Here is a 27,251-nt window from a genome sequence, read left to right on the forward strand (position 1 = left end):
GAGAGAACAGAAATAATAATCTTTATTTCAAGGGAAGGGATAAGAAATAGAACCTTAGACTGGCCTAGATGGAAACAGATGAACTTTTTGTGACTTCGTTACTTTAATGTGGACTAAATTAAAATCTTGGGCTTATCCATCCACTTGAACTTCATCCAGCTATTTAACATTAACTTTCCCAAGTGTCTGTGTCCCTAGTTCTTGCATCTGTTTTAACTCAGCGGGAGCACGTAGGCCTCACTGACGCTCTGCAAGCTATAGCTCTCTCTTGCAAAACCAGGTAAAAGTGAACAGCAGAAGCAAAGCTATTTTTAATACAGTGTCTTTCCCTAAGCATTCTTTATGAGCCTCTCTTGTATATCTTAAGCATTCACCACTGGGAATACAATAATAGCTTGCAGAAGAAATGTCTGTGTATAAACACTGTGGAAATGCTCAGAATATTTGATTTGTTAATGTAAATCTTTTCTGACAAGCTTTTATTAAACTTTAATTTTCCTTAGATAAAATAAAGCAGCTAAATTTATATGCCCTTTTAAGTCTCTGGGTTTTGGGGGTTTCTGTTTGTTTGTTTGTTTGTTTTCATACATATGTGGTTTACTTTAAAATATGACTTCACTCTGCTTATCCTTACTTCTATTGCCATTTTTAGTTTGGGAGAACTTTGAGTAATATCTCTTACAGTTTTTTGGAAACATCATCGCAACTTCAGTTGCATTCAAAAATTTATAATGCTTTTCTAAAGGTTTATTATTTACAGTATTAAAAAAACATAAATGTGCTTACGCATTTGAAATTATTACCTACTTACTATTTGCAGACATGATGACAAAATCCTTTAGCAGTCAAGTTTGCTAAAGTAATTTTCTTATGTTCATTATATTTTTCCTCTAGAGAAGGATATCCTGGAAACTACTTTTGCTGGTCCTGCGCACGAGACCAATAAAGGTCAGAAGTCATTGCAACAAAGTTCCTCTGGCTCAGAGCAGAACAAAAACGTGCGAACAAGTTGTTCATCCAAAGATATAGACAGTGACATGTCAAAGAACTCCTGCACTACTGGGAGTGACTGGAGCTCAGATGAGGATGGAGGAGACAATAAAGGACTGAAGTCCAGGTGTGCATCGACTCTTTCAAGCCACACATCTGAAGAGAATGCAAGGTACAGTAGAGTGGGAAGTGAAATGTATTTGACGGCATCTGATGACAGTAGTTCTCTATTTGAAGATGAGAGTTTTGGTGTTCAGAGGACTCAGCACAAGAAGTTCTATTCTTGGCAGCAAGGGTCCCAAAGAAAAGGTCAGAACAATCCAGGTGGAAAGTGCAACTCTGACTTCACAAGTAAAAAGAAAGACCAAGATAGTTCTTCAGATGAACTGAATAAGAAATTTCAGTCTCAGAGGCTAGATTATTCATCCTCATCCAGTGAGGCAAATACCCCAAGTCCAATTTTAACCCCTGCTCTCACACCCAAACACCCAATTCTAGCAACTTCTGCAGGTTCTCAATGCACAGCACCATCAGATTCTCCCTCAAATTTGCCACCTCCAAAGTTAAGGACTCCTACTGTGTTTAGTATAAATTCAGCATTAGCAAAGAAACATCTAAGCCAGCCCCAGCTGAGTTCTGACAGGATGTTTGGTAGAAACAGAAATGCCATAAGCATGATACGTCCCTGGAGACCTCAGGAAACAGACATTGATCTGGTGGATGGAGAAGATACTGATATTTTAGAGAAAATGGAGATCAGCTGTGATGAAGGAGTCTTTACCTATGACTGCACCGAAGCACAAAATGCTGAAGCCCAGGAACCTTGTGATACGACAAAAAAGGGTGCTAGCAACAAACCTCCAACCCCTCCGTTACATCGATTTCCTTCCTGGGTAAGTGCAATTATAGATATTTTTCCTACTGGTGAAACTAACTCATTTTCCTTTCTCTCTCCTGTGATTTTTGTTGCTTCTACCGTTCTTATTCTCTGATGACAAGACAAGACATTACCTTAACTGGAACTAAGATGACGAATTCAGAAGCAAATTTGATTAGAAGCACAGTATTTCTGCTGTTGAAAAACATAGTCACTATTTTTTTAGATAAGACCAATTTTTTTCATGTCACATCTAAGTTACATATGTCTTTTTGAGTGTATCAAAGGAGGGAATGCTTGTGACTGCATTTATTTATTTATCTTAACACCAACAGTGGCTAAGAGTGCTGGTGTCAATGCCATTGTACCACTCACAATCTAGACAATTGACAGAAGACAACTACAGATTACAGATGTTAATTGATCACGTTTCCAAGTAAAATTTTAAAGCCATCAGTCAGGGAATTAAAATAGATATTAATATGTCTTATGCAAAATCCAAAATTAACTGTATCAAGACTCACTGATTCTGCAGTTCCACAGAGATTTATTAATGATTCAGAGATGAATAATGGATTAATATAACAGCTTCTCTACATATATATTTAATGCATATTTTTTCATTATAGATTTTCTTATTGTGGCCTTTTAACACAAAACAGTTGAAAAGTTGCCTCCTAATGACATTTCTCTGTACTTAGCATACAATCTTCCATTGGGAAATACTCTTGCTACAGCTTCTTTGGCCCCTCATACTAGTATTTTTAAAAAGTAAGTTACCTACAGAGCAAGAAGTGTGTGAAAAAAGGTTGGAACAGACTATCAATATGATGGGTGTAGCATATAAAACAAAGATGCATTTTTCAGCTGCTACTGATGATGCCATTTTATCAACTATTTTATCACATTGTTGCAGTAACATAGACTAGGCTTCAGGGAGGTGAAACAGAAGAAAAGTAATTGTTGTGTTTTAATTATCTACCATCAAATTATCATCTACATCATTAATCATCTACCATCTACCATTCTGTTTGCACAGGAGAGCAGAATCTATGCTGTAGCTAAATCTGGTTTAAGGATGTCTGAAGCTTTCACCATGGAATCTCTTAACAAAAGTAAGTGGTTTAGCCGTTCATTATCTCAACAAAAATTCTCTTCTTATGGTGATTTGCAAGCAAGGACTAACTGTCCCATGTTCCTCTAAGATATTTTTATGAAGATGCAGATACCTGCTATTTAATACCAAGAAGATCATTGGTTATCTTTCCATTGTCTTTTATTGCATTGCCTCTTGACTTCGTGCTGAATTTGTACTTTGTTTACTCCAGTTTTCTTTGCAATTCATTTTGAAGATTCTATACCAGGTACCAAGGTAAGACATATACTTCCAATTTTAATGGTGTTAGTGGTCATGACTACAATTAATTTATACTCCTTAAAAGCACTGTAAATTTCAAAAAGCTATAAACCTCACATGCAAAACAGCTCAGGAGTCAGTTTGCTTTTAATAGCAGTTATACGATATAAAAAACTACATTTGAATTTGGTTAATTGAGGGGTAAATTAGGAAGGTCATTTATAAAATATGTTGCTTTTTTAGGTGCTGTTTCTTTAACTTCATACTCCATCTCTGGATTATATACATCGCTGATATATAAGAACATGACCACTCCAGTCTACACCACTTTGAAAGGGGTAACTGTATTACTGTTTAAAGGAAATTTTTAAATACCATTAGGCTTCACATTCAGGAACTTGCTGTTTCACATTTGGTGCTCCCATGCCAAATATGTCATGAGACAATGTTTAGAGATCCCAGAACCCCCAAAGTAATGGAAACGTCAAATAGCTGGAAAAAAAATTACTGTTGCTTATAAAACGCTACTAGCCCAGGTTAGTTCTTCTTAGGTTCCTTGCTGATTTTTTCCAAAGGCTTGTTAATTAGTAAACAGAGCCATACAGTGTTCAATGCCATAATTAAAAGTGTGTGTATGTGTGGAAACGTCCTTGTATCGGTGCCAAAGCCGTTTGTAGTCAGATTGCCAGCAGTAACTAATCACAGCATTGTTTGTTCTCTGGCAGCCTTTTGTGATTTGGAAGGACCTGTGCCTTGAGCTACCTCAGGTTTCTGTTTTAAAGCGTGGGGGTGGTTGAGTACACAGAGGGCAAAGGGAATTCAGTTTGCTGTTAATATTTGTGTGCCAAAACTCACAACCCAAGTAAGAACAGCTTTGAATGTTATGAAGCCAGCATAGCTCTGCCACAGCATGAAGGAAATGACTGATACCCTTTATGCAAGGTATCAAAGAACGTTGTGTTAATTTCTGCAGAAAGCAACTCAAATAAGCAACAGCCCATTTATAGATGAGTCGTCAGGATCTGAGGAGGAAGACAGCTCTCGGTCCAGCTCACGGACTTCGGAGTCTGATTCTCGAAGCAGAAGTGGCCCCAGTAGTCCTCGGGCTATGAAACGAGGTAGGCAAAAACTGTAAAAATGAGCAACTTCTGGGAAGTTTGGAAAACAGGGCAGTTTACACCATCTTCTTAAGTAGGTGTAAGATGTCCATTCTTAAACAGCATGGGCATCTTAAAGGTAGGCTTTTATCTCAGCCATCAAAACCTAGTTCTATTATTCAAGCAGGAGAAAGGACTTGCTGTTATTATAGATGTCTTTTTAAGACATTAATCTAGTAGCTGGCTGTTGTCATGAGGGCAAAGTGACTTGTACATTCAAAGGAAGAAGCTCCATTTTATCTATACTTGGTCATGCCAAGGACTTCCTAGAACCTTTCACCGTAGGTAGGTAAAAACGACATAGAAAAAAGTAACTGCCATTAGGAAAAAAACCTCACATATATCCAAGTTTATAAAACAAAGTAACAGTTTCATGTGTTCAGAAAGCAGGTGGAAAAGTTCCCTCAACAGAATATTTGGTTCTGTCATCTCATGCAATAAAGGACTTTTTTCATTTTTACAGTGATTGTCTCAAGGTCCTGTGCAAAGATTTAGTTAAACACTTGAATCCAGTAATGTTCTGACTTCTGTGGAAAACAGTTCTCACAGCTCTAGGTAACTGTGTGTTTTCCATCTGCAGAATGAAAATAATATTCTTCATAACATTGAAAGATACAATGCATCCTCATGGGGTGACAGTGGTACATCCCTTCAAGTATTTCTTCACTGGGTAAACCAAGGGAGACTAAAAGCTAAGATCCCAGTGAGGCCAAGTGTTGAGATCCTTAACTATACATTGCTTTAGAATGTTTTAATAACATTGTTTAGTACTCTCCGTTATAAATGTTAAAATCCCAGTTAGCAGGAGCTCTACTCTGTCACACTTGAGCAGGTAGATAGAGCCACTGGGCCACTAGGAGCTTTCCAGTGCCAGCCCCACGTGGCATCCAGTCCCGTTTTAGTGCGAAAAGGACCCAAACTGCCTGCTTCTCACCAGCTCCTTCTTGCTGAGCAAAAAACAGTGCCCTGGCTGCAGACTGATCTCATGTCACATGCTTGCACAACAGGAAAAGTAAATTAGCTAATTTAATAGCTGGTTTCACCTACAATTTATATCCGTGGCTGTAAGATGGAGCCATTCCTTTTACTCATGCTTTTGTCTCATAAAACAGTCTTTGCACTGTTTTATTCATGGAAACCTTTCTTAACTACAAAACACATATGTACATATCTTTGTTGAGATCACATTGTTTAAAAATCTAGGCAGTCACAAATTAAGGTGCATAATTAGCTTGCTGCATATTTGTTGTTAAAGATCCTGCTTGAGAAGAGAGGGGACCTCTCTGAGAGCCCAGGTGGCTTACCAAAGCAATAAATGAGAAAAGCTTTTTTTTAAAATAAAATTGGCAAATGAGTTTGGAAATTAATGAAACAAAGGAAACAAGGCATCTTCATTTTGATCTTGGAGAGTAATCTTTCAGAGTAGAACACTAGTCCTTGCAAAAGGAAATGCTCACGTTTGAAAATAATTATTTCTATGATGAATAAGGGAAAAGTCTGAATTTTTATTGATGATTCACTAGAACTGAAAAGAGGTTATATTTTTTTTTCAGGATTAAAGCTAATAAACTAAAAAAAAATAATCCTGAAATTTGGAATTCAGATTTTTAGAAAACCTCGTTTAAAAATTTATAATAATTGGAAAATAAAGACAGTCACCTGCACCTTCAACATATGGCAGAACTTGAGCATAGCTTCTTAGTATACAAGCAGTTGCATGAGAAATCCAGATACTAGAGCAGATGATAGAAAGGGGAAAGGGAAAGTTCCTTAGTTTAATTACAGATCCTGTATTTGTTTTCTAGAGGATGAATATGATGCATGGCACTAACCTCATTAGACAAGCTGTAGTAATATAACAGAAGGTGATAATATATATGAAATATATAAGATTTATTTGTTGTTTCATTCACAAGTGACTTAAACTCTTCAATTATTAAGAAAATGGGATTCAGGTATTAGCACTGTGCTAATAGTTCAATATGCTGATATTTAAAAAAATGCTTGGTTCCTGATGGTTTATGTTGATACTTTTGTTTGCCTGCTGATCCTACTCAGATATTCTTTCTGCATGGATATTCTGATCTCATTTGATTCTAGTGGAATAAAAAAATATAAAGAAACATCTTTCTTCTTTTAACACAGGTGTGTCTCTGTCTTCCGTGACCTCAGAAAGTGATTACGCTATTCCTCCAGATGCATATTCAGTAGACACAGACTATTCAGAGCCAGAGCAGAAACTTCCTAAGACCTCTTCCTCATCTAGTGATAATGGGAAAAATGTGAGTACTGAAGTTCTGTGAAGAAGTGGACCTGTGGTGCTGTGTGTATATTGATGTTCAGAGACTGCTGCCAAATCTCTATATTCACAGACTGCCTTATGAGCACAAATAGCAAAATATACCAACAATAAGTTACCCATATAAGACTATAATGATTAAAGGAAAGTGGAGGACAACTCTGAGATTTCTATATAATGAATGGAAATAGGTAGACAACTTCAGAAGACAATTCAAAACACTGAAGATTTTCCTTTCTTGGAGCCAGATCTGATATCAGATTGCATGAGAAATACTAAAGTCAGCTTGGCATTCCACTGAAGGAGTTGGAGGCATCAGTAGAAATCTATGCGCAGAAATCTATGTGTTAGTAGTTAGTGTCTTATCATACACGTGGATTGACTGCCTGGTGATGAGGATAATTTATTTTAAGCTTTCTTCACAGAACAAAACTGTGAACTCTGTTCTACACGTGTACACGCTAAAAATGTGTCTGGCCAGAGCGCTGAATTACAGTGCTTTATATCTGGTCTGTAGGTTAGGCCCCAAAGTTGGGAAAATATATATATTTAAATTCTATTCATTTTGTTCCTTGTTTAATATAAATAATTAGAAAGTAAAAGCAGGAATCATCATATTCTTCATTCTTTTGTATAGTTCTGGGCAAATCAGTTACTCTCCTTCATGTACTATAACTGTAAGTAGGGATATTAATTAGTTATCCTACACGCATGGCATTTGTCTTAATTGATGCTTGCAAAAAGTTTGTTGTTAAAGTCTCATCCAGTACTGTAATTATTATTTAGCATGCTTTGAAGTCATTAAAATACGTGTGTGTGTGTGTGTGTGTGTATTTATACATATCTCTGAAGGGGTATAGGTATATGTGTACCTAACTACTTTTTATCTAACTTCTAAATAATCAGGAACCTTTGGAAAAATCTGGATATCTGTTAAAAATGGGTGGTAAAGTAAAGACCTGGAAACGACGGTGGTTTGTGCTTAAAGGAGGCGAATTACTGTACTACAAATCTCCAGTAAGTACATGTAACTTATCTGCTATTTAATATTACACTGGTTTTACTGAGAATCTAGGGGTGCTAGAAGGAAAAGAAATGCATTCCTTGTGTCTGAGCTGTTCAGAGAATGATTCAGGACTCAGTTCCTCAAGAGGTATAGAGGGTACTCAATGTCTAACTAGGAAGTAGTTATCAAGATTAATGTTTAAATGAGTTCTGTAATTATTTATTGCAATTTGTTGGTGGATTTAAAATATTCTTTTTCTATTCTTTCCATACAGAGTGATGTCATTCGAAAACCTCAAGGTCAAATTGAGCTAAATGCATGTAGCCACATTGAAAGGGGGGATGGAAAACAAACAATTCAGGTGCCTGATTTCCTCATCTGTGTCTCAGTGGGTATTTATTCCCTCCATCCCCAAAACCAATCCCTTGTTCCAGTCGCTACTGCACTGGAAGTCCAAATGTGGACTTGGAATTAATCACTGCCCTTCCTTTGAAACCAAAGAATCATTTCAGTTACAGAAACTATAAAAGGGCCTACATGTAGTTTTGTTTGTGTTGCTACAAAGGTCAGATCGTGACACGAGATATAAAGAGAGTAGTCTTAGGGCCGGCCATTGGAGTTGAGAGAAGTTGTTTATCTGAAAGGAGATAAATTGAGTTTTCTCAACTCTGCTGTCCTGGAACTTTTCAGATAAAGCCTTAGAAATGATCTGTCTACTTTGCCTGGTGACAGGAGGTTTTGTTAATGACAAGTACTTTGGAGAAAATAACCCCCCGAAGTTAGGAAGCTACATTGGGTAGTATATGTTACAATCCTCACACTGTGGGGTTGAATGTATAATGTTTTTAAAGCTTAAGACTCTTCTGTTATTACATAGCTGACCACAGAAAAACGAACACACTACCTGACTGCAGATTCTCCCAACATCTTAGAAGAATGGATCAAGGTACTACAGAATGTTCTTAAAATACAGGCTGCCAGCCCACTTTTCATACAGCCCGAAATCAAGCCAACCATGAAAGGATTACTTACAAAGGTAGGAACACTTTTCTTCCCCCCATCTGCTGTATTCCATATTTCTGAAGAATAATATCTAGATGAAAATGGCCCTACAATAAAATAAATCCGAGCAAAACAAACATGTATTTGCTTTCCCAAATACAATGTGAACAATCCAGAAGGACTAGCAACTCCCCTACTTGGGGCAATGTTTTTCTTCTGGTTGGTTGATCTGATTTGGTTTTTCTTTCTGTTTTTTTCTTTTTTGTTTTTTTTTTTTAATTCATTGGTTCCTGTGTTGAGTTCTCCATTTGCACTTCAGTGATACCCTAGTTCAGCATATGCTTCAGTAGCTAATTGACCTACCTTATTTCAGTAGCTCTCTTTTTCTACATTACTCACTAGGACGGATTATTTCAAGATAGTAAAAATACTGTATAAAAGAAATTTTTCTCTTTTAATTCTTCCATTTCCTTAGCTTCCACTAATTTAGGCCTGATCCAAAGCCAAATGAAAAACTCACACTGGCCGTACTAGACTTTAGACGATCATCTGTTGCTTTAATTCTTATGCCTTTAATAAAGTTATGTGGTTTTAATCATTTGTCTAGTAATGCGGAAAGGAATTTGAACCAAGGCATTTATTCCCAACATCACCCAAGTTCCAAGATGGTGAAATGTAGTCGTTATTTCTCTGGCTGTGCTTGTTCCTGACGATCTGTAATTTCAGGTGAAACATGGATATTCCAAAAGAGTTTGGTGTACCCTAGTTGGAAAAATTCTGTATTATTTCCGTAATCAAGAAGACAAGGTAGGTCCCTTGCTTGTTTCCTCAGTGAATGGAAAATAACAAACTGAAGTAGAGTTTATACAGTAAGCTACAGCTTTACTAAGGTACAGTTGGCCTGGGTAGTATATGCCCATTGTATCACGATTACCAAATATTTAGACTTCACAGATTGTCAACTTGGAAGGTTCCCATCTAATAGACAGTGCCCAGTGGTCTCTCTCTCCTGCAGGATGTGATATATATTCTGCATCTTCTTATCCCCAGCCAAAGGGGGACACTGATTTGCTGACAGTTCAGGTCTCCCCTTCTGACAAGCATGAGACTCATCAGAAAAGATGTGGCTGTCATTTACTTCTGGAAGCTGATCCTTTCTAATGGATCTGCAGTAGACAGTGACCACAAGTTTCAAGAATTTTTTATCCGTCAGTTGACTTCCAAATCCTGTCTTTGGGATGTCACTGGACCTCCACAGTGCTGCAAGAAGGGCAAAAAAAAAGCCCAGCAGGATGCAGAGTTTGCTGCTTTGCAGGTGTGTGTCTGTGCAGGGGATCTTTTCCCATTTCCCCATCAGGATCATGGAAAAGGAGCTCACTGACTACAACTGATGAGGTGGACAGAATCAGAGATGGAGGATGGCAAAAGAAAGGCATGATAAAATTATTTCTGAAACCTAGGGAAAATACTGAGGAAGAAAAGGAAGAAATGGGATCCAAACAGCTTTAAGTTAACCTGCCAACATCCCATATCCTGTAGGACACAAGGAGCTAAGGAAGCGCAAAACCTGGTTCTTCCACATTGGGCCTGATCTTTAGTTCTCTACCCACACTTCTGAATATTGCTGGTCCTAATATTTCCAGTGATATTTACCTATAGAGAAAGAACAAAGAGAAGCTTCCTAGTCATACTTTTCACGTGTCCTTTTGCTCCCAAGGTATTGTATTTTGTCATCAAGAAACCTCTTTTTAATGGAGGTGGGTTGGGAACAAGATTTTGGAAACTTTTACAAGAATTTTTGTTAATACCACTGAGGTTATGAATATTTAACTCACACCCATATTACCTAGCTCTATCAAACAGACATTTGACAAAATGGTAATAGTCTCCTGAGCCATTATAACCAACAGTTCAAAAAAATACAGAAAACCTCATTTTTTACTTCCAATCTAACCAAATAATTGCATTGGTCACAGTAATTCACAGTCTTTGTCCAAAACGAGTTATTCCCTTTGTTATCCTATCTATCTTGAACCATTTTTAAACATTCAACTAAACCTTACTTCTAGAACTATATGAATAAGATAGCAGTAACATCAAAACATTTTATTTTAATTACTCTTTAAAATTAATTACAGGGCTGTGGAATCAAATGACTGGAGTATTAATCTCTAGCTCATCTTACAGAGACATTAAAATTACCTTGCATTTTTTTCTATGAAGAAATCTCTATGTTTAAAGTATCTGAACTTACACATTTTTACCATAGAAGATTTTGGGGTTTTAGTATGCCCTTTCGAAGCATTTAAGTATTTTGTTGCATTCTTGTGAATATTTCCCTTACATTTGGAACAAGTTTTTCTGCCCTTTTAAAGTAAAATCGAAACTAATTTGCTAGCTTGTAATAGAATAAGAATTTAGCTTTTGTAAGCAGAATATGCACAAAAAGTTTCCCAAAGCTAGTTCATTTCTAATGTTCAACAATTTGCTAATTAAAAACATGTTTGGTGTAGCTGAATGTGTCTGTGTGGAAACAAATTACACAATCTGCAGTGGTTAATACTGTAATGGAGCCCATTTAAGTGGCCTTCTATCAAAATGGAATTCAAATTAAAAAATCAGCCAAGTGTGTTTTAGTTAAACTTAGAGAATAAATCAGTCTTGACTATTTGTATAATGGCATCTCTGGATTCTCAGAATCTTATCTTGTTCAAAAAGTTGAATGCTTCAGAAGCACCACAGAAAATATAAACCACCACATGCATCTTTAATTCTTACTAGTGAGCGCACTGGAAGAAAAAGCCACCACCGTGTGATGTTCTCTTCAAAATGATTCTATTATTAACAGCTCTCTTTATCAAATCACTATTCAAGAATCCCGCTCTAGACTGAGTCAAACTTGCCAGCTACTTTCTGGGATGGTATTTTCAATTTTTAAACTGTATTATTGAGAAACCTCATCTGCTTTTCACTGGTGTTGATATTTCAAGACAACTTACTCCAGGGTTACACTTGAATGTGGCAGAAATAAGATGGTAGTTAGTGTGGTGCCCAACTATTCTGTTATTAAAGGGAAACCAACATCCCTCTCATTCTGCTGGATCAGTGAGCACTGCTGGACATCACAAACAGCACCGAAACGGTAGCCACCACTTATTCACTACAGCATTAAATTACACTCTTTTGAACATCCTGATGTCTAAACGACTGGAGAAAGAGCCATGGTGCTGTGGGAGGGGAGGGAGCATTGCATAAATGAATGGCTTTTTATATAAAATATTTCCTGATAAATGATTATAACTACATCTACAACTTAAGATTCAAGTGATCTATCAGACTAGAGAATAAAACCAGCTGAGGAGGTCTACCACACAAAAAATTTACCTTTTGAACTTATAGTATGAACAAAATGGATACATCAACAATACACTGCTGTCCTCTGAAATAACAAGATTATAATTAAAGTACTAGGCTTGACCCAGGGAATTTTTGCTTGGAACCAGGCCTGGAAATTGAAGAATTACTTCTCTCACCCTAACAGACATTTATTGCATTAACTAGATACAGAAGCAGACCTGGAAAAGAATTTTTGAAAATCTCCCTTTCAGACTTTGGCACATATAATTCTCTTCCTGCTGTCTGCAACAGCTGGTTTATCTGACATTCCTTGACAGGACTGAAAATGAATAAATACAAATGGGTATTGATGGTAGTTGATGTTTTGCTTTCTATTTGTAGAATAAGAAATATAAAATCAGTGTGCACTAAACCAAGTATTTGCTCTCTCACCACTTCTGATATTTACTTTTAGTTTCCTCTTGGTCAAATTAAGCTTTCTGAGGCGAAGGTTGAAGAAGTTGATAGATCATGCGATTCTGATGAAGATTATGAAGCTAGCGGTCGCAGTTTATTATCAACACATTACACTGTTGTTATCCACCCCAAAGATCAAGGACCCACTTACCTTCTCATAGGATCCAAACACGAGAAGGTAATAAAAGGACTTTTTAATTGAGTTTCAGTAACATGTCTATGCGTACAGTGCTGTGATATGGATATTCCTTAAGAGGTGGAAGAGGGGGACCTACAAGTCATCTGTCTTGTAGTTTTGATAAAATAGGCAAGGACAGGATACTGCTTCATTAACAGGGTTTCAACAGGAGCCCGTGGTAGTATTTCAAGTTGAGAGCAGTATCTGGATGAAGCAGATCCTTCCAACATGGAATGAGTGAGCTGCTGTGTTTTTCTACTTCAGGACACGTGGCTTTATCATCTGACAGTTGCAGCTGGAAATACCACTGTAAATGTTGGATCTGAGTTTGAACAACTTATTTGCAAATTATTAAATATGGAAGGTGATACCAGTAAGTTTGGTTTTGTTTCAACATACTAATCTTCTAATACTTATTTACTAAGTTCTGAATGTACTTGGGAACTGAATTAATTGCAAAACCTATGTATTTTATCCATTTAGCTTCTCAAATTTGGAGACATCCTACCCTTTGCCACAGCAAAGAAGGAATTGCTTCCCCTCTTACAACATTGCCATCAGAAGCCTTGCAAACTGAAGCAATTAAATTATTCAAGGTAAAACCATAGCAGATGTCTTCTTTATTAACTGACTATTTTAGCTAAAGATTTTCAACAGATAAGAAAAAAGAAAAGAGAAAGTGACTTTTATCTTTAGTGGAGGTAACTAATAGACAATAGGAGACTCTCTCCATATTATATCGGCAAAGAGTATTGCTTCCAATGTAAAGAGACCACTTTTAGTCATGAGGGAGCAGTTTAGGTTTCAACTTTTGGCCTTTCTATTGAGGTTAAAGTGCAAGTTAGTAGAAGAACCCACAGCTCTCATGGATGATAATTTTATCATGACGTCCATAAGCTCCAGAGAACCTAACAGTATGGATGAATCTCTCTATTCAGACAACTGTATCTGAAATACTATTTTTTTAATTAGATTTCAGGAAGAAAAAATGGTAGTCAAAAGGTTTGTTCTAGATATATTTAAATCAGCTAGAAGACATTTTAAAAATTGGAAGAAAAACAAAGCTAAGTTTAAGCAAGTACTGGATTATTTCAAAATGAGATAGAAGGTAGAGATTCTACTGCTCTTTTGAATAAAAATAAAATCTTTTCTTCATATGACGTAGCTATTCTTAAAAGATGGATTAGGTATTCTAGTAATATAAACAGAGAAAATACTACAGAGTAAAATTATTGAAAGTATTTCACAACAGTTTTTTGAATTCACTTTTAAAGATTTTCATACAACTTTAAAAATACACAAATGTGTAAATCTCCCAGTAGTAGTGAAAAGGCTTTATGATTAAGAGATACTTAATGGTTCATAACTGCTGTGCCGCAGCTAGTTTCTTGAGAATATCTGCATGCCAGTAATACCTTAAATCTTTCCCAGTTAAAGGCCAGATAGGTGGTTGATATCTATGAGAAGGTGTATGCTGCAATGCCATTAAACTTCTTTCTCCTCCCTCCTGCCCTCACCCTGGTAAAACTACTCCTCAATATTAACTGACAGCCAGGCCATAAAATCTATTTCAGAAACAAAATAAAATCTTGCTCTTCCTTTTTCTGTACATTGTGAAATAAATTACTAAGTTGGAAGGCATGGAACTTGGATGAAGGAACTTTATCCAGAGAACTTACAGAAGTCTAAAGACCAGATTCCCTTGAAGCATCAACTATCTGGAGAATTTTGATGTAATGGTTCAGGTCTAGAAAGGAATTCAAGACAAGCACTGTATGATCAGTCACAGCCACTTGTAGGCAAACTTTCCAGTTTGTTTCTCTGAAATGTTTCAAGTACTTTAAAGAAGTACCTCCATCTTATTTTCTGCAATCCTGCAACATGAAAACTTAAAAGGAAATGTACTTCTCTGATACAAATAGATTTATATCTATTTGGAAATTGGTCTCTGAAATATATTTCAGCCCTAATTCAAATCACAGACGCTTGCCTAAAATAAATACTAAGAGATGTCTTGTATGACCTTTGTTGAAACTTTGTACAAATGAGTTTAAAAGTCAGGTAGGGAACTGATTTAGAAACTGATCAAGTCATGTTTCAGTTATTCCATTGCTGATAAAAATTTGTCCTGTGCATCCACATATTTTCAGTTAGACTAGAAATAGATTAGGCTTCCATCAATTTCTTGTATTTTGCTCATATGCCTTGAAAATTCATCAGCTGTTAGATAGAGTAAGCTGTTATGTAGAGTAAATTCAATGAGTGATACATATGCATTCTTCTAAAAGAGCATAACAAATGCTTAACTCCTGGCTTTCCTAAGACAGTACTGGGGATACGAAAGGTTATACTTACCCACACTGAAAATACCAGTGAAAGCCAAGATGTAAAACAAATGGCTCTGAGTTACAGTTTTCTTATCTGTGTATATTCTGCTGTGCTGTACTCACTACTTGCACAAGCATTTTACACTGGCTGCCATTGAGTGCTGTACACTTTGCATTTTCAAGTCCTATAGAGGGGTGAGCTCTGTTCAGCGTGTCCCTAAGCTTGCCACCACCACAACTGCTGCAACTCCTGCTAGAGCTTGCTCCATTAGATACCGAGTGAAGAGTGTGTTTTTTAAGAGGTGTTTTTATCTTAAGTCTCTCTGTGTAGCTTTTCTTCCACTCTGCTCCCTTTCACCCCTTTTTGCAGGGCCAGCAGGCTTTCCTTAGTCTACTGGTAAACTAATTGTGACTTCAATTATAGCACACTTTTGTTATAGAGAATGACTAAAAGATTTGTTGACCTTTTTGTATGTAAACTCACTTGCTTCTTATTTTATATCTAGACTTGCCAGTTGTTTATAAATGCTGCAGTTGACTCTCCTGCCATTGATTACCATGTATCTTTGGCCCAAAGCGCTTTGCAGATCTGCCTTACACACCCTGAACTTCAAAATGAGATCTGTTGTCAGCTTATTAAACAGACTAGACGTCGACATCCACAAAACCAGGCAGGACCAATACAGGTAACCCAGTATTTATTTTAATGGTATCTATTTCAACAGCAGTGAAGGAACTACCCAGACTGTTTAGAATGGTAAAGGGGCTCTGCTCTTCTGTAGCATCTGCTTACTTAAAATCAGATAAAAACCTAAGCTAACATCTTATTACTGTTGTGTCTTCCTGAAATGAAGCTGGTGCTATCCTCCTTCAAAGTATGTGTATCTGCTGATAGAGTATATCTGTGCCTGTGCTGGTTTTAAAGCCTGGACATACAAAGGGCTATCTTCAAATTAAGCGTTGAGTAAGACATCACGTATGGAACCTAATTCTTTTTTACTGCATCTTTTCTGAGAGAGGTGCTGGATCAGGAAGCTTGGTGGGCTAAACCCCATGACAGATGTCTCTAGAGCATAAGCATGAAGAAAAGCTGTACTGCCATGTTGTGGAATCTCAGATACACTCAGGATTTTTGATAGATGTCACCTTTTGTATGTCATGATGTTCCGCATGCACCCTGCATGCTATAGTGATAAATGCATACTTAAAATTCCTCACTTTGTTCACTGCCAGCTATTCACTGGTATCCAAATATGTAACAATTAAGTGAACTGAAATGGAAAGGAAAGCTGATAGTTTGTGTAGAATTAACAGAACTGGAACAGTAGTGCTTATGATGGAGCAATACGTACAGAACTAGAAGATGGATCAGAAAATGAGAAAGGAAATTACCATATTAAGGCTTTTGTGATAGACACGTTTGTCTCTTGCCAAAGAACATTGAGCATGACCAACAGACATACCTATTATCTAGAAACAGCCCATATCTGGGATATGCCCAGTACATGTGCATCGCTTAAACATCCACGAAGCCTTTATAACAGACGTAGAACGCTCACGTCAGTTAGCATGCACTGAACTTATATATGGCTGATGGAATTTCAACTAACTGTAATCCTTCTTTCGTACTTTTCATACCACTAGCAATCACATACCTTCCCTCTGATACAGCTAAATAAATTGTTGCTATCATAATCCACTGGCAGGATTTTTAAGAGGCAACACTTTCAGTAAAATGTTTGCAGCCTCACACTAATTTCTTTAATCCCAAATTCATGCTGTAGTCTCCCCCACTTGCCTGTACTGCAGTGTCCTCCTGAAACAGAGCCAATGCTATCCTCCATCAAAGTACAGGTGCTTGATGAAAGGGAGTATCTGTGCCTGTGCTGTCAAATTTCTATTTAATGCCACGCAAGTCAGATAAACTCCATTGTCTAAATTTCAGTATGATGCATTAATACAATTCTGAGATAAGCAGTTGCAAGGTTGGTAAGTGTGTATCCAGAGTGCACGAGAGCAGTCTGTATGAAGTCAAGCCTACGGGTACATAGCAAGAAATGAAAACATACCCAAATATTGAATAACTGTTTTTTCAATAGTGAATATCTACTTGGTAGGAAGAAAATGTCTTATGGATTGCTTCATTGTATGTATAACAGGAGAGCAAAATTAAAGTAGCATAGGCTTCTCCTCATTTCTTAGTGCTTGGCCTTGCAGCCTTAGTACTTTTCTCCTGTGTATTAACTGCTTTTTATACAAACTGATCTGCTTTCCCATTTCCAGGCCTGAAAGAAAATTGCTGTACACAAATAAATAGAAAGCGAGCATTTTGGCCTTCTAATATGGTGACATGCTTATTTATTCAGCTTTCTCTCTGTGTTTTGTTTTTTAATCCTATTTTCAGCTGTCTGTTACTTGACTTGGCACAGCAAGCTGCAACTGCTGGCCAGCAGGCCCAGCAGGAAGTTTTACTTTGTAAGATGTTTAAAACAGTGAATGTCTTCCTTTTGTCCAGGGCTTGCAGCTCCTGGCTCTCTGCGTCGGACTCTTTCTGCCCCAGCACCCATTCCTTTGGCTTCTTAAACTTCATTTAAAGAAGAACGCAGATTCCAGGTGTGCCTGAAGATTATTACCCAGCTAGTCAACTAGTCATTCTGAAGTACCTTATTTTCCGTCTTGCATTTAATATTTCAGGTCTTCTGTCATATATTTTAAAAGAAATTTGAGCAGAATTGTGCTCCAGTGCTACTAAAATGTAGTACATGAGACTTCTATGCATCACTTGGGAAAGTTATCCTTTGTTTTGAAAAATACTCTGCAGCGGAGCTCTGCCTGTATGTTGCAAAACCATGAAAACCAAAATATGGCAGTTACACAAAACACGCTGAGCCATGTTCATCTTTGGCACAATCCTGTTGGTCTCAGCAGATTAATTCTCTTTATAGCTCCACATGGAAAAATGTGCTGGAAATCTCACAGAGTGAAATCTGAGTGTTCCTCCCATCTGGCATCCCCAGAGAGATATACTCACAGTTTACTATCCTTTCAGTCAGTCGCCAAGAATTGCCTTATTTCTCTTTTTGTCACAGGACTGAATTTGGGAAATACGCGATATATTGTCAGCGATGTGTAGAGCGTACCCAGCAGAACGGAGACCGAGAAGCCAGACCTTCCAGAATGGAAATCCTTTCCACTCTTCTAAGAAACCCCTACCACCATTCCCTGCCCTTTAGTATTCCAGTTCATTTCATGAACGGCATATATCAGGTAATGGCAGACAGACCACAAAATCTGAGCTCTCCTAACCCCTTCCTATGGGCATATACATGAAGTAGTATGTCAGAAACAGAACTCTAAGTGTTAAGGTAAACATGGTTCAGGTTTCATCCTGTGCCAACACTAGCAATGGCAGCACAAAGTACTTGTGATCTGATTTGATCAACAAAGAGTAAAGTTTTGGGGAAAAATCTTTAAAAGAAAGAAAAAGATTAAAACGTCTTAAGAGTGAAAAATACTAAAGTTCTGTTTCTTATTTAACGTGACCACCAGATGAATGAATTAGACTGAGGAAAAGGGAAAGGTATTAAATTCCACTTCTTTCATCAGACATCATGAAAGTTAAATATCTCAGTGAAGGCCTGGAGGCACAGCTGTAACTCCCATTATCAGTCATGAAGGATAACCATATTTGTTACAGAACAAACACAGCTTCATTCTTAACTCTTTTGGGACTTCATCAGTCAAAGCCTGTAGGAAACTTTCCATGGGCTTCCATGCACACTGCTCCACATCCTGGGTTGGATTTCTAACTGTGAGAGCTGGCTAAAAGAGTTTTTTAACAATTCACAATACTCCTAGACAGAAAGCAAGTTGTTACATGAAATCAAAGCTATATCAAATAAACTTTTCATTTTAGGTCACAGAATAACTCTGCTTTTTTTCCCCTCAAAATTTCTTAACTGCTTGCTGCTTGCCCAGTAAAGCAGAAAAAACAACATATGTTTAAATCATCCTAAAAAGGTTTCAAAATTGAAGTTTGAAGAAGAAAATGAGTAACTGCTCATTAGTTATTTACTGCTCAAAAATGCATGCTTCCAAGGGCAATGAGAATTGTAATTAAGTACATAAATTACTTCAGTGAGATCAGCAAGTAAGCAATTATAGTGGTATTGAAAACTCTTGTATTCATCTCTGAAGATAGATTCAGCAGATTTTTTTTAATACCCAGCACTGAGAAGCCCAAAACAGAAATTTAAGATCCATTTTCAAGAAATTTCTTTACCAAAAGAGTAGAACTTCTTCCACATGTCAAATGCAGGAAAACACCTCAAAACAGATTTAAGTGAACATCAGCAACTAGTATCTGTATAGAAGCCATTTGTCATCTCTTGCTAAAATGCTTTAATAATAGTAACAACAGACAAAAATTCATTTATTTGGGAAAATAAAACTTAGAAGGCTCTGTATATTACTGACCTATGTAGTACTGACAGTGCAACATCTGTAAAATATTTCAGACCTGCCAATGTAGATCTGCCATCTAGTATCCCTCTGAAGTTGCACATGATGAAAAATTATTAATTAATATCTCATTTGTTTCACCACCATCTTGAAAAGTGTAGGAAATTATAGTTTTCTTCATTTTTCAATTGGTATTTGTCACAAAGCTTGGATACTAGACTGCTTTCTGTTATATAAATTCTGCAGCAGAAATTCAAGTGTAGCAAGTGCAAAGAAACTAGTATAAACAAAGAAAATAAACCCCAAAGCATTGCATTTAGAAGCATTTTGAATTTTGATAGTAACTCCGATTTAATAAACAAAATGCAGCGAGTCACAATTGCTGGGAAGGTAATCATTTTTTGCATGAAGAAAAACTCCACTAAACTGATTTCCCATGTGGAAATCTCAAATCTTTTCCAGACCTCTTACGGAAATTTTACATTTCCAATGACAATAAGTTACTCACAGAGGATGGAGTGGGTCTTATGTCCCCACTGTTATTCTAGAGGTATTACATTTCAAAATTTAAGATTTAAGGGGGGGAGAGTTACAAATTTGATAGCAAAATACATATTGGCTGTTTTTTTAGGTTGTTGGATTTGATGCCTCTACGACAGTGGAGGAATTTCTGAACACCCTGAACCAGGATACAGGGATGAGGAAACCAGCTCAGTCAGGATTTGCACTGTTTTCTGATGATCCCTCTGGCAAGGATATAGAGCACTGTCTTCAAGGAAACATCAAGGTAAACAAAAGCCTTTAATGAGATCTGCATATAAAACAACAAAATATCTCCATTTTACAGACCTCTCTTCATACAATGTAAAGGAAAACATTTTTGATACTGAAAACTATCTTTAAGTTTTTTTCTTCATAACATGAAAGGAAATATTTTTTTTTAAAAAATCACTTTTTCAATTACTGAAATTCATTCAGTGAACTATATTTAAAAGCTTTGTCTACGAGACTGATATTATTCAGAGAAGTAACAGCTGGGTTAAAAAAGAAAAAGTAAGCTGTTACTAATCACGGTTCTTTAAAAAGCAATTTGAGTCCAACATGCATTTAGAGATTTCAATTAACATTTCTGGTATAGCTCCAAAAGATGCCCATTTGAGTTTCAAAAAGTCATTGATACTGGGGTGGAGATCCTGGGGACGGGAAAAAAGGAAAGGTTCCTGATCAAAACACAGAATAATTAGGGTTCAATTCAGGAAATTCCCAACATTTGGTTTATCATTGTTCTGAATTCTTAATTTTAGTTCTCTCTATTGCTAGAATTATATTCTTCAGTAAGGAGTAGCAAAATGCCATATAATCTCTGCTTTAGTGAAATATTAGATATTTTTTGAGGCTCTTTGAGCAACTAATGACTAATTAATTTTTTGGGCTTCCACCAAGTAGTCTTTGCAACCTTTGGCCAATGTTCAGTTGTGCTTTGAGTTACAAGGTGTGACACAACCAGGCCCTAGTGACAAACAAGCAGAGTCATCACAATCAGCTCTCTCCCTTTACCACAAAAATTACTGTATGGAAAGTAAAATGTACAAAAAATGTACTTATTTTCTTGGTAAATGGAACTTTAGAAACTGTTCACATTAATGCTTCCAGGCAGGCTCTTTTTTGAAGGAACGGTGACACAAAGCCCAGCAGGGTTCCCAGAACCTCTGTTCCACCTCCTTCCCCATCTTCCCAGCTTGTTGCAAGCCACTCTTGCTGCACTTTATTACAAACTTCATACAAACTTTATAGCAGCTACTAGAAAGGACCTGAAAAACTCCAGCATGCAGCAGAAAGAGAAGGCAGAGATCAAAGGCGTTTGATTAATTATATAATAACTCACTCTGTATAATTACACATTCATTGGCCGCTGCTAAATCAAGTACCTGGCCTTTCCATATAAGCATGTTATGGCTCATTTCCAAAGGCAGTGTGTGTGTGCGTTGCAGGATAAACAAACAAAAGTGTTAATTATTAAATGCTCCAACTAAGGAATGCAAGTAAAGTTATCTTCCAGTAAGTTTAAAAATTCAAGCTATGGATGTTTGTGCTATGTAACAGGTAAAAGATATTAAAATAAGTTGACAGTTTCTATTCAAAGGTATTTTCAAAGAAGAATACATGGCAAAGTCAGTTTTGTATTGCTTTCCTTCTAGATCTGTGACATTATTTCTAAATGGGAGCAAGCCTCCAAAGAACAGCACCCTGGGAAATGTGAAGGCACAAGGACTGTCCGCCTTACTTACAAAAATAGGTTTGTTTAGCAAGTCTAACGTCTCTGCCTCGTCCCAAGATATGTTTTTAATTTCTGCAGAGTTTCTTCATCTGAAAAATATTGGCTGACTCAAAGCTTGCAACAAAAATAGTAAATGGGTGTAACTGGAGATTTAAAAAAAAAAAAAAAACCTGTTAATGTTTGCTAGTTCATAAGAGGTGAGCAGCACTGCCAAAAAAAACCCAAAACAGGCAACACTGAACTCAGAGGACTGAAAGTAAATATTTGCCCACTGGTTCAAGCACAAGTGTTGCTCTGCTAATGTATTTTGATGCTGACGTAAACATGTCACATCCAGAGCAGATACTGCTAATCCTCAGGGACAGTGCATTTCCCCATCTCTTTTATTTAATAACTTTCTGTCTTTTCTGTAGGCTTTATTTTTCAGTACAAGCCCATGGGGAGACAGAGAGAGAGAAGCTGCTGCTCGTGTATCAGACAAATGATCAAATAGTCAATGGACTTTTCCCGGTAAACAAAGAACTAGCGATGGAATTGACAGCTCTTTTAGCTCAGGTAATCCTTCTGCCTTAATGACTCACACAGCAGTTCTACAGATGAAAAACCTGAATAAAGGAAGGGGTCCGGGATTGTTTTGACAGTCAAGTGACCTCCACCCTTCACAGGTGACAGTGCAGGAAATGGACTGGGTTGGAATCCTTGTGTAGGGCTGACTGTACTGGAGTGGAAATGCTTTACAGCATACGCTGCTGTTGGCACCAGTACGGGTAAAACAAGCTTTACCTCCTCCACAGTCAGCCCCTCTTTGATCAAACATCATGTAATCACGTACCCTTTCTCCATTCACAATTCCTTAGATGATTTCTGCAAGTTAATACACCAAAGTAACAGCTGTTTAATGAAAGCCTAAGACTTCTTTACTAGACATGGTCTTGATAAGATCTGTTTTATTTTTTAAAAATTAAAGGCTCAAGGGAAGGTTATTGAGAAAGTTATTTGATGGTGTTAATAAATCTAAACTGGTTTGTGTCAGCTGGAAATGTACCAATCTCAGAGCAGAACTAGTAAGTATATTTGTGCAATTTATACTTCATATCTATCTTTTATCCATGGTAAATATAAAATAAGAAAAATAAAATTACTTGCATGACTTTTGTATCAGTGAAAAAATATATACTAATTAAAAAACTGTTTTTCATTTTATACTTAATAAGACAGAGGAAAAGATAGCTCATAATACCCAGCTAGAGAATTACTCTGGAGTAACAAAAATTTTTTTCTTCATGGTGTCTCCCTCAGGTAGAGATAGGAGATTTTGAACGGCCTTTCTCAACTCCAGCAGGGCAAGTCACTTCCCAGTCCAAGTCCAATCAAACATTAAAACAAGTTTTGGAGAGATTCTACCCCAAGAGATACAGGCACGGTTGTTCAGAGGAACAATTAAGGTGAGATGTATTTTGCAATTCATATTCTCTAAAAATCTAGGAGTGAAATGAGGAAGTTTTAAATTGCCATTACGCACAACTTACTGCTATGCCATATTTGCCTAAACCTGTGTTTGAAACTCATTTTCTTACTAAACTGAAGAACCCATTTCCTCTGTATATTTCTAATCTAAACAGAGGACCATCATCAAGCACACATTCCAGCAAAAGCTGTACAAGTTACTGCATAGTGTTACAAAACCCAGCGATTTTGAAATTCCTATTTTTCTTATTCAGCAAATCTAAATTAAGTCTGTGCACAGACTAAAGAACTCCTGCAAGTAAAGGACATGAGGATCTGATCTGAGTGTTTGCTATTCGAATCTGCCATCTCTCACAGCCAGTCAAATTGGCAAGACGTTAACTTAGTGGACTTGCTACTAAGGTAGCACTTAATTTAAAATTCATAACCTGCAAGTCATTTCAATCAACATCTACTAACATGAAGAAGAGCAGAACAGTGCAGTAAATTATCCAAAGTCAATAATACTGCAATTTTAAAGTCCAATAAACATCACAGAAATGTTTTCCTCATTCTTCCCTACAGGGCTAAGAAAGTTTAAAGCTATTACCATAAGCACAAAGTGACAGCATTACATACTCAGAAGATGATAGCGACTTTCAAAAGCATAGGCATAACAAATGGAAAGTTGTGCAATTAATTTCAAAGAACAAAGTATAAGAGGTCCTAGATTAGATTAACTCGTGGAGGATAAGTGAAACATCTGTTAAACTGTTCAAGTAGTCCCTAAACTGCCAGTTGCCAGAGCTGGAGCTCTGTGGCGGGGAAAGAATCACTCTGTACCTACCCTGTTGCTTGTGTTCTTTTGCTAAGGGTGCAGTTCCACTTCATAAACTTCCAGTAAGAATAAGCTACAAGTGAAAGATCTCCCTTTACTACACATTCCCCCTCCCTTTTCTTGGACTGCATCCGATAGTCTTGTGGCTGCCGGGTGAGTCATTGCTGCAGGTCTATGTGCTAGAAATTCTGGGGTGGGGTTTTTTTGAGGATTAGTTTTCCACAGGATCATTTTATTGAACCAACTCACCATGGGGCCACAAAAGAAAAGAGCAGTGTGAACGCATAGTGCATCAGAAGCACCCCTTTTGGTAGCAGAGCCCAGATATACTAAAAAAGAGTAGTGTTAAACCATATCTTCCACATCTACTACTAGCCACAGGTAAAGAAATGTGCTAAGCTGGATGGATTTGTGCAATGACAACTGGCATAGCTGTTGAGCGCTGATAAAGGTATATTGATTATCTGTAGAGACACATTAAAAGCTGTCCTAGGCTTTTTCCCTTTTTACTGCAACTGGTACATCAATATTTAATCATAATGTTGCAGAAATTAGAAGATACTTTGTAATTTTCATGTGCATAAAAATATTAAATGACATTTTGGATTTATTTAATGCTGTATAAGTGACAGTTGTATTAAATTATCATTTTAACAAACGGATTCTCTTTTGCTCATTAAACTTGCTATGGGTAAGCATTTAAATTCCTTTCAATAACTAAATTACATATTTAATTTCAACAGACAGCTTTGTCAGCGATTGTCTACAAGATGGATGGCTCTCCGGGGGCACAGTGCTGCAGACTGTGTGCGCATTTATCTCACTGTTGCCAGAAAATGGTCTTTCTTTGGTGCTAAATTGTTTGCGGCAAAAGTAAGAAACTTTACTGAGTCCGAGTCGTGGGGTTTTTTTTAATGTAAATATAATTTGCAAATAGTAGTACCTTTTTGTTGAAAAGGAGGGTGTTATACACGTGCTGATCGACTCTCCTGTCAAATACTAACTCATTTAAGCCATATACTGGTGAAATAGCCATAGGACTACGTACACCGTAATAGTAACCAATACACTTTCCAATACACTTACTGTTTGGTTTACATTTTTAATCTAGGAGGTATCTTTTCATTTTCATGTATCTTAGTTTGAGACAGCCCTTTGTTTCAGACTTTCTTTACCTGGTAACTAGAAGAATATTGAAAAGGAACCATTAACTGGCTATAGAAGCTGAACCTTGCAGGAACACTAAACGTTGTTAAGGGTATTTAGAGAACTCCTTTCCGTGCTGGCCTCTCCCAATTTCTACTACTACTATCTTAATTTTCTTGATTCAAATAACAGCTATGTTAAACAGAACTGTCACTTCACCCCTTATGTTTTATCAGGTAATCCCAGTGCGTGTATGTGTGTGTGTATATATATATATATATATATATATTTTGCTCATCAGCACTCTGTTCTTTGCATACGTAGACAATAAGTGATCATGAACAAACTTTAAAACACCTGGTTTTTAAAATGTTATTACTGAGACTATACATTTTACTGGACTAAGCACCAGGGGAGGCTTCAAGAGTATTAGGTTGAGTTCATGGTTCTGCCACTGGCCACCTACTTAGCTTTGGGCAGTTACTTCAATTCCTGTACATCAGCTCCCTCCCGGTATGAATCTCAGTAAGATCTGTGGATGGGGAGAGCTCTGTAATAGCTGAGAGTTAATAATTATTTACATATTGCCTCATTTTGAAGCCCTAATTGAAGAAACATTTCTCTTTGTAGCCTCTAGCAGCATCCTCAACTGAGAAGTCCTTCATATGGTTTGCTGTACATGAAGACGGCATAAGCATCCTCGATTACAGCTCTATGGTAAGTGAAATGTCTTTTTTAATTTTGGTCAAAGTAGATTTTAGTACTGAGTATATGGAGAAATTCAGCACCATACTACATAAAAGATGGCATTAGCCTTCTATGCTAAGTTATCTAGTCTTTCTCTTAAAGCAAAAATTCATTCCTTTCAAAACTCTTTAATGTTATAATCATTATAGTAGCACTAATAATAGAAATAAGTAATGAATTATTTGCACAGAATTTATTTTTGTTTATCAGATACAGTTTTTATATCTTTTAATGAAATGTTAATGTTTTAATCATTCAGATGTCAGGAGATCCATAGTTAGAGTTCTTACAATAGCATTAATTTTCTTTTCTTGGAGGCTTCATTTTCCATTATTATTCATAATACACACACTCTGCAAAGCGCAGTTACTTTAAAAGATTGTTATTTTCATTGTATTATTTTTGTTTAATAGTAGGTAATATAACCCAGTGTTATTTAATTATGTCATTTTAGGCTCTGATTTTTCTTTGATTTGCAATAAAAGTTTTCACAGAAAACGACTCATGGTAATCAGTGTAAAAAAGCAGTGCCTGAGAAGATCCCTACTTTAATTTATATCCTGCAAAGAAACAGAATGGCATGGTGCTATTAGCAAGTGCTAATATTGAATATCAGAAAATTAAAATCTCAACTTTATAATTGTACTGATACGGGCCTTTTCATTACGCTTCTTTGCAGTTAAAGAAATAATAAAACAAAGAACATGAGGAGAGCAAACAGCAGCTCCGTTCAGAGAACAAGCAAAATGAGCTTGCATCAGACTGCAGAAAGCTCTAGACACACTCTCTGCTGACAGAGCCAGCTGTGGCATTTCTGCAGAGCGCTGCCACTTTACAGTATCAGCAGGCCTTACCATTCAAGAAACACTTGGTTTCCAGGGAATATTCTGATTTTTCTGTAGGAAGGATGAAGGGTATCAGAAATGCACAGGGTAGTGAGGGAAAGCACTTTCAAAATAAGGGCAAAAAGAGGTTTAGTATCCAAAGGACGTTAAGTCAGTTATTGTACAGATACTGTCTTATGATGAATTTTAAATGTGAACAACTGCAGCAAATTAATATGAGTCGTAATGATAAATCAAATGCTAATCATAGACTCAAAGGCCACTAGCGTAGTGTTGAAGACTGAACAGTAAGAGCTGAGGTGTGGAAAGCAAAGGAGCCTCAAAGACAATTTATGTTTCATCAGAGATGTGAAAAAAAAGAGGGAAGAATTCAATTTAATTTGTGTATATGTAAACTACATCACTGCACAAAAAGAAGCCCTGGTGTTAAATCCCTTTAGATGTCTCAAACTTTGCCATTTAGTTTATTTAGTCGCTGCTTCGA

At 36.8% G+C, this 27,251-nt stretch overlaps 1 protein-coding gene across 3 annotated transcripts in view; it reads left to right on the forward strand.

Annotated features, from left to right (window-relative positions):
- PLEKHH2 (pleckstrin homology, MyTH4 and FERM domain containing H2) overlaps positions 1-27,251 on the forward strand; it is a 54,894-nt gene that overhangs the window by 25,108 nt on the left and 2,535 nt on the right. For all 3 annotated transcript variants that reach the window (XM_014950407.1, XM_014950408.1, XM_014950409.1), the window contains 21 exons: positions 895-1,883; positions 2,907-2,982; positions 3,468-3,562; positions 4,198-4,342; positions 6,527-6,663; positions 7,587-7,697; positions 7,961-8,047; positions 8,564-8,722; positions 9,415-9,495; positions 12,500-12,679; positions 12,944-13,052; positions 13,163-13,275; positions 15,513-15,692; positions 17,522-17,619; positions 18,096-18,273; positions 20,099-20,254; positions 21,666-21,763; positions 22,159-22,300; positions 23,045-23,190; positions 24,773-24,902; positions 25,806-25,892. In XM_014950407.1, the coding sequence (XP_014805893.1) occupies positions 895-1,883; positions 2,907-2,982; positions 3,468-3,562; positions 4,198-4,342; positions 6,527-6,663; positions 7,587-7,697; positions 7,961-8,047; positions 8,564-8,722; positions 9,415-9,495; positions 12,500-12,679; positions 12,944-13,052; positions 13,163-13,275; positions 15,513-15,692; positions 17,522-17,619; positions 18,096-18,273; positions 20,099-20,254; positions 21,666-21,763; positions 22,159-22,300; positions 23,045-23,190; positions 24,773-24,902; positions 25,806-25,892 (3,497 nt within the window). The remainder of the gene's footprint in view (positions 1-894; positions 1,884-2,906; positions 2,983-3,467; positions 3,563-4,197; positions 4,343-6,526; positions 6,664-7,586; positions 7,698-7,960; positions 8,048-8,563; positions 8,723-9,414; positions 9,496-12,499; positions 12,680-12,943; positions 13,053-13,162; positions 13,276-15,512; positions 15,693-17,521; positions 17,620-18,095; positions 18,274-20,098; positions 20,255-21,665; positions 21,764-22,158; positions 22,301-23,044; positions 23,191-24,772; positions 24,903-25,805; positions 25,893-27,251) is intronic.

This window comes from Calidris pugnax, unplaced genomic scaffold (genome assembly GCF_001431845.1).
Source record: "Calidris pugnax isolate Ruff unplaced genomic scaffold, ASM143184v1 scaffold24, whole genome shotgun sequence".
NCBI classification, from domain to species: Eukaryota; Metazoa; Chordata; class Aves; order Charadriiformes; family Scolopacidae; genus Calidris; species Calidris pugnax.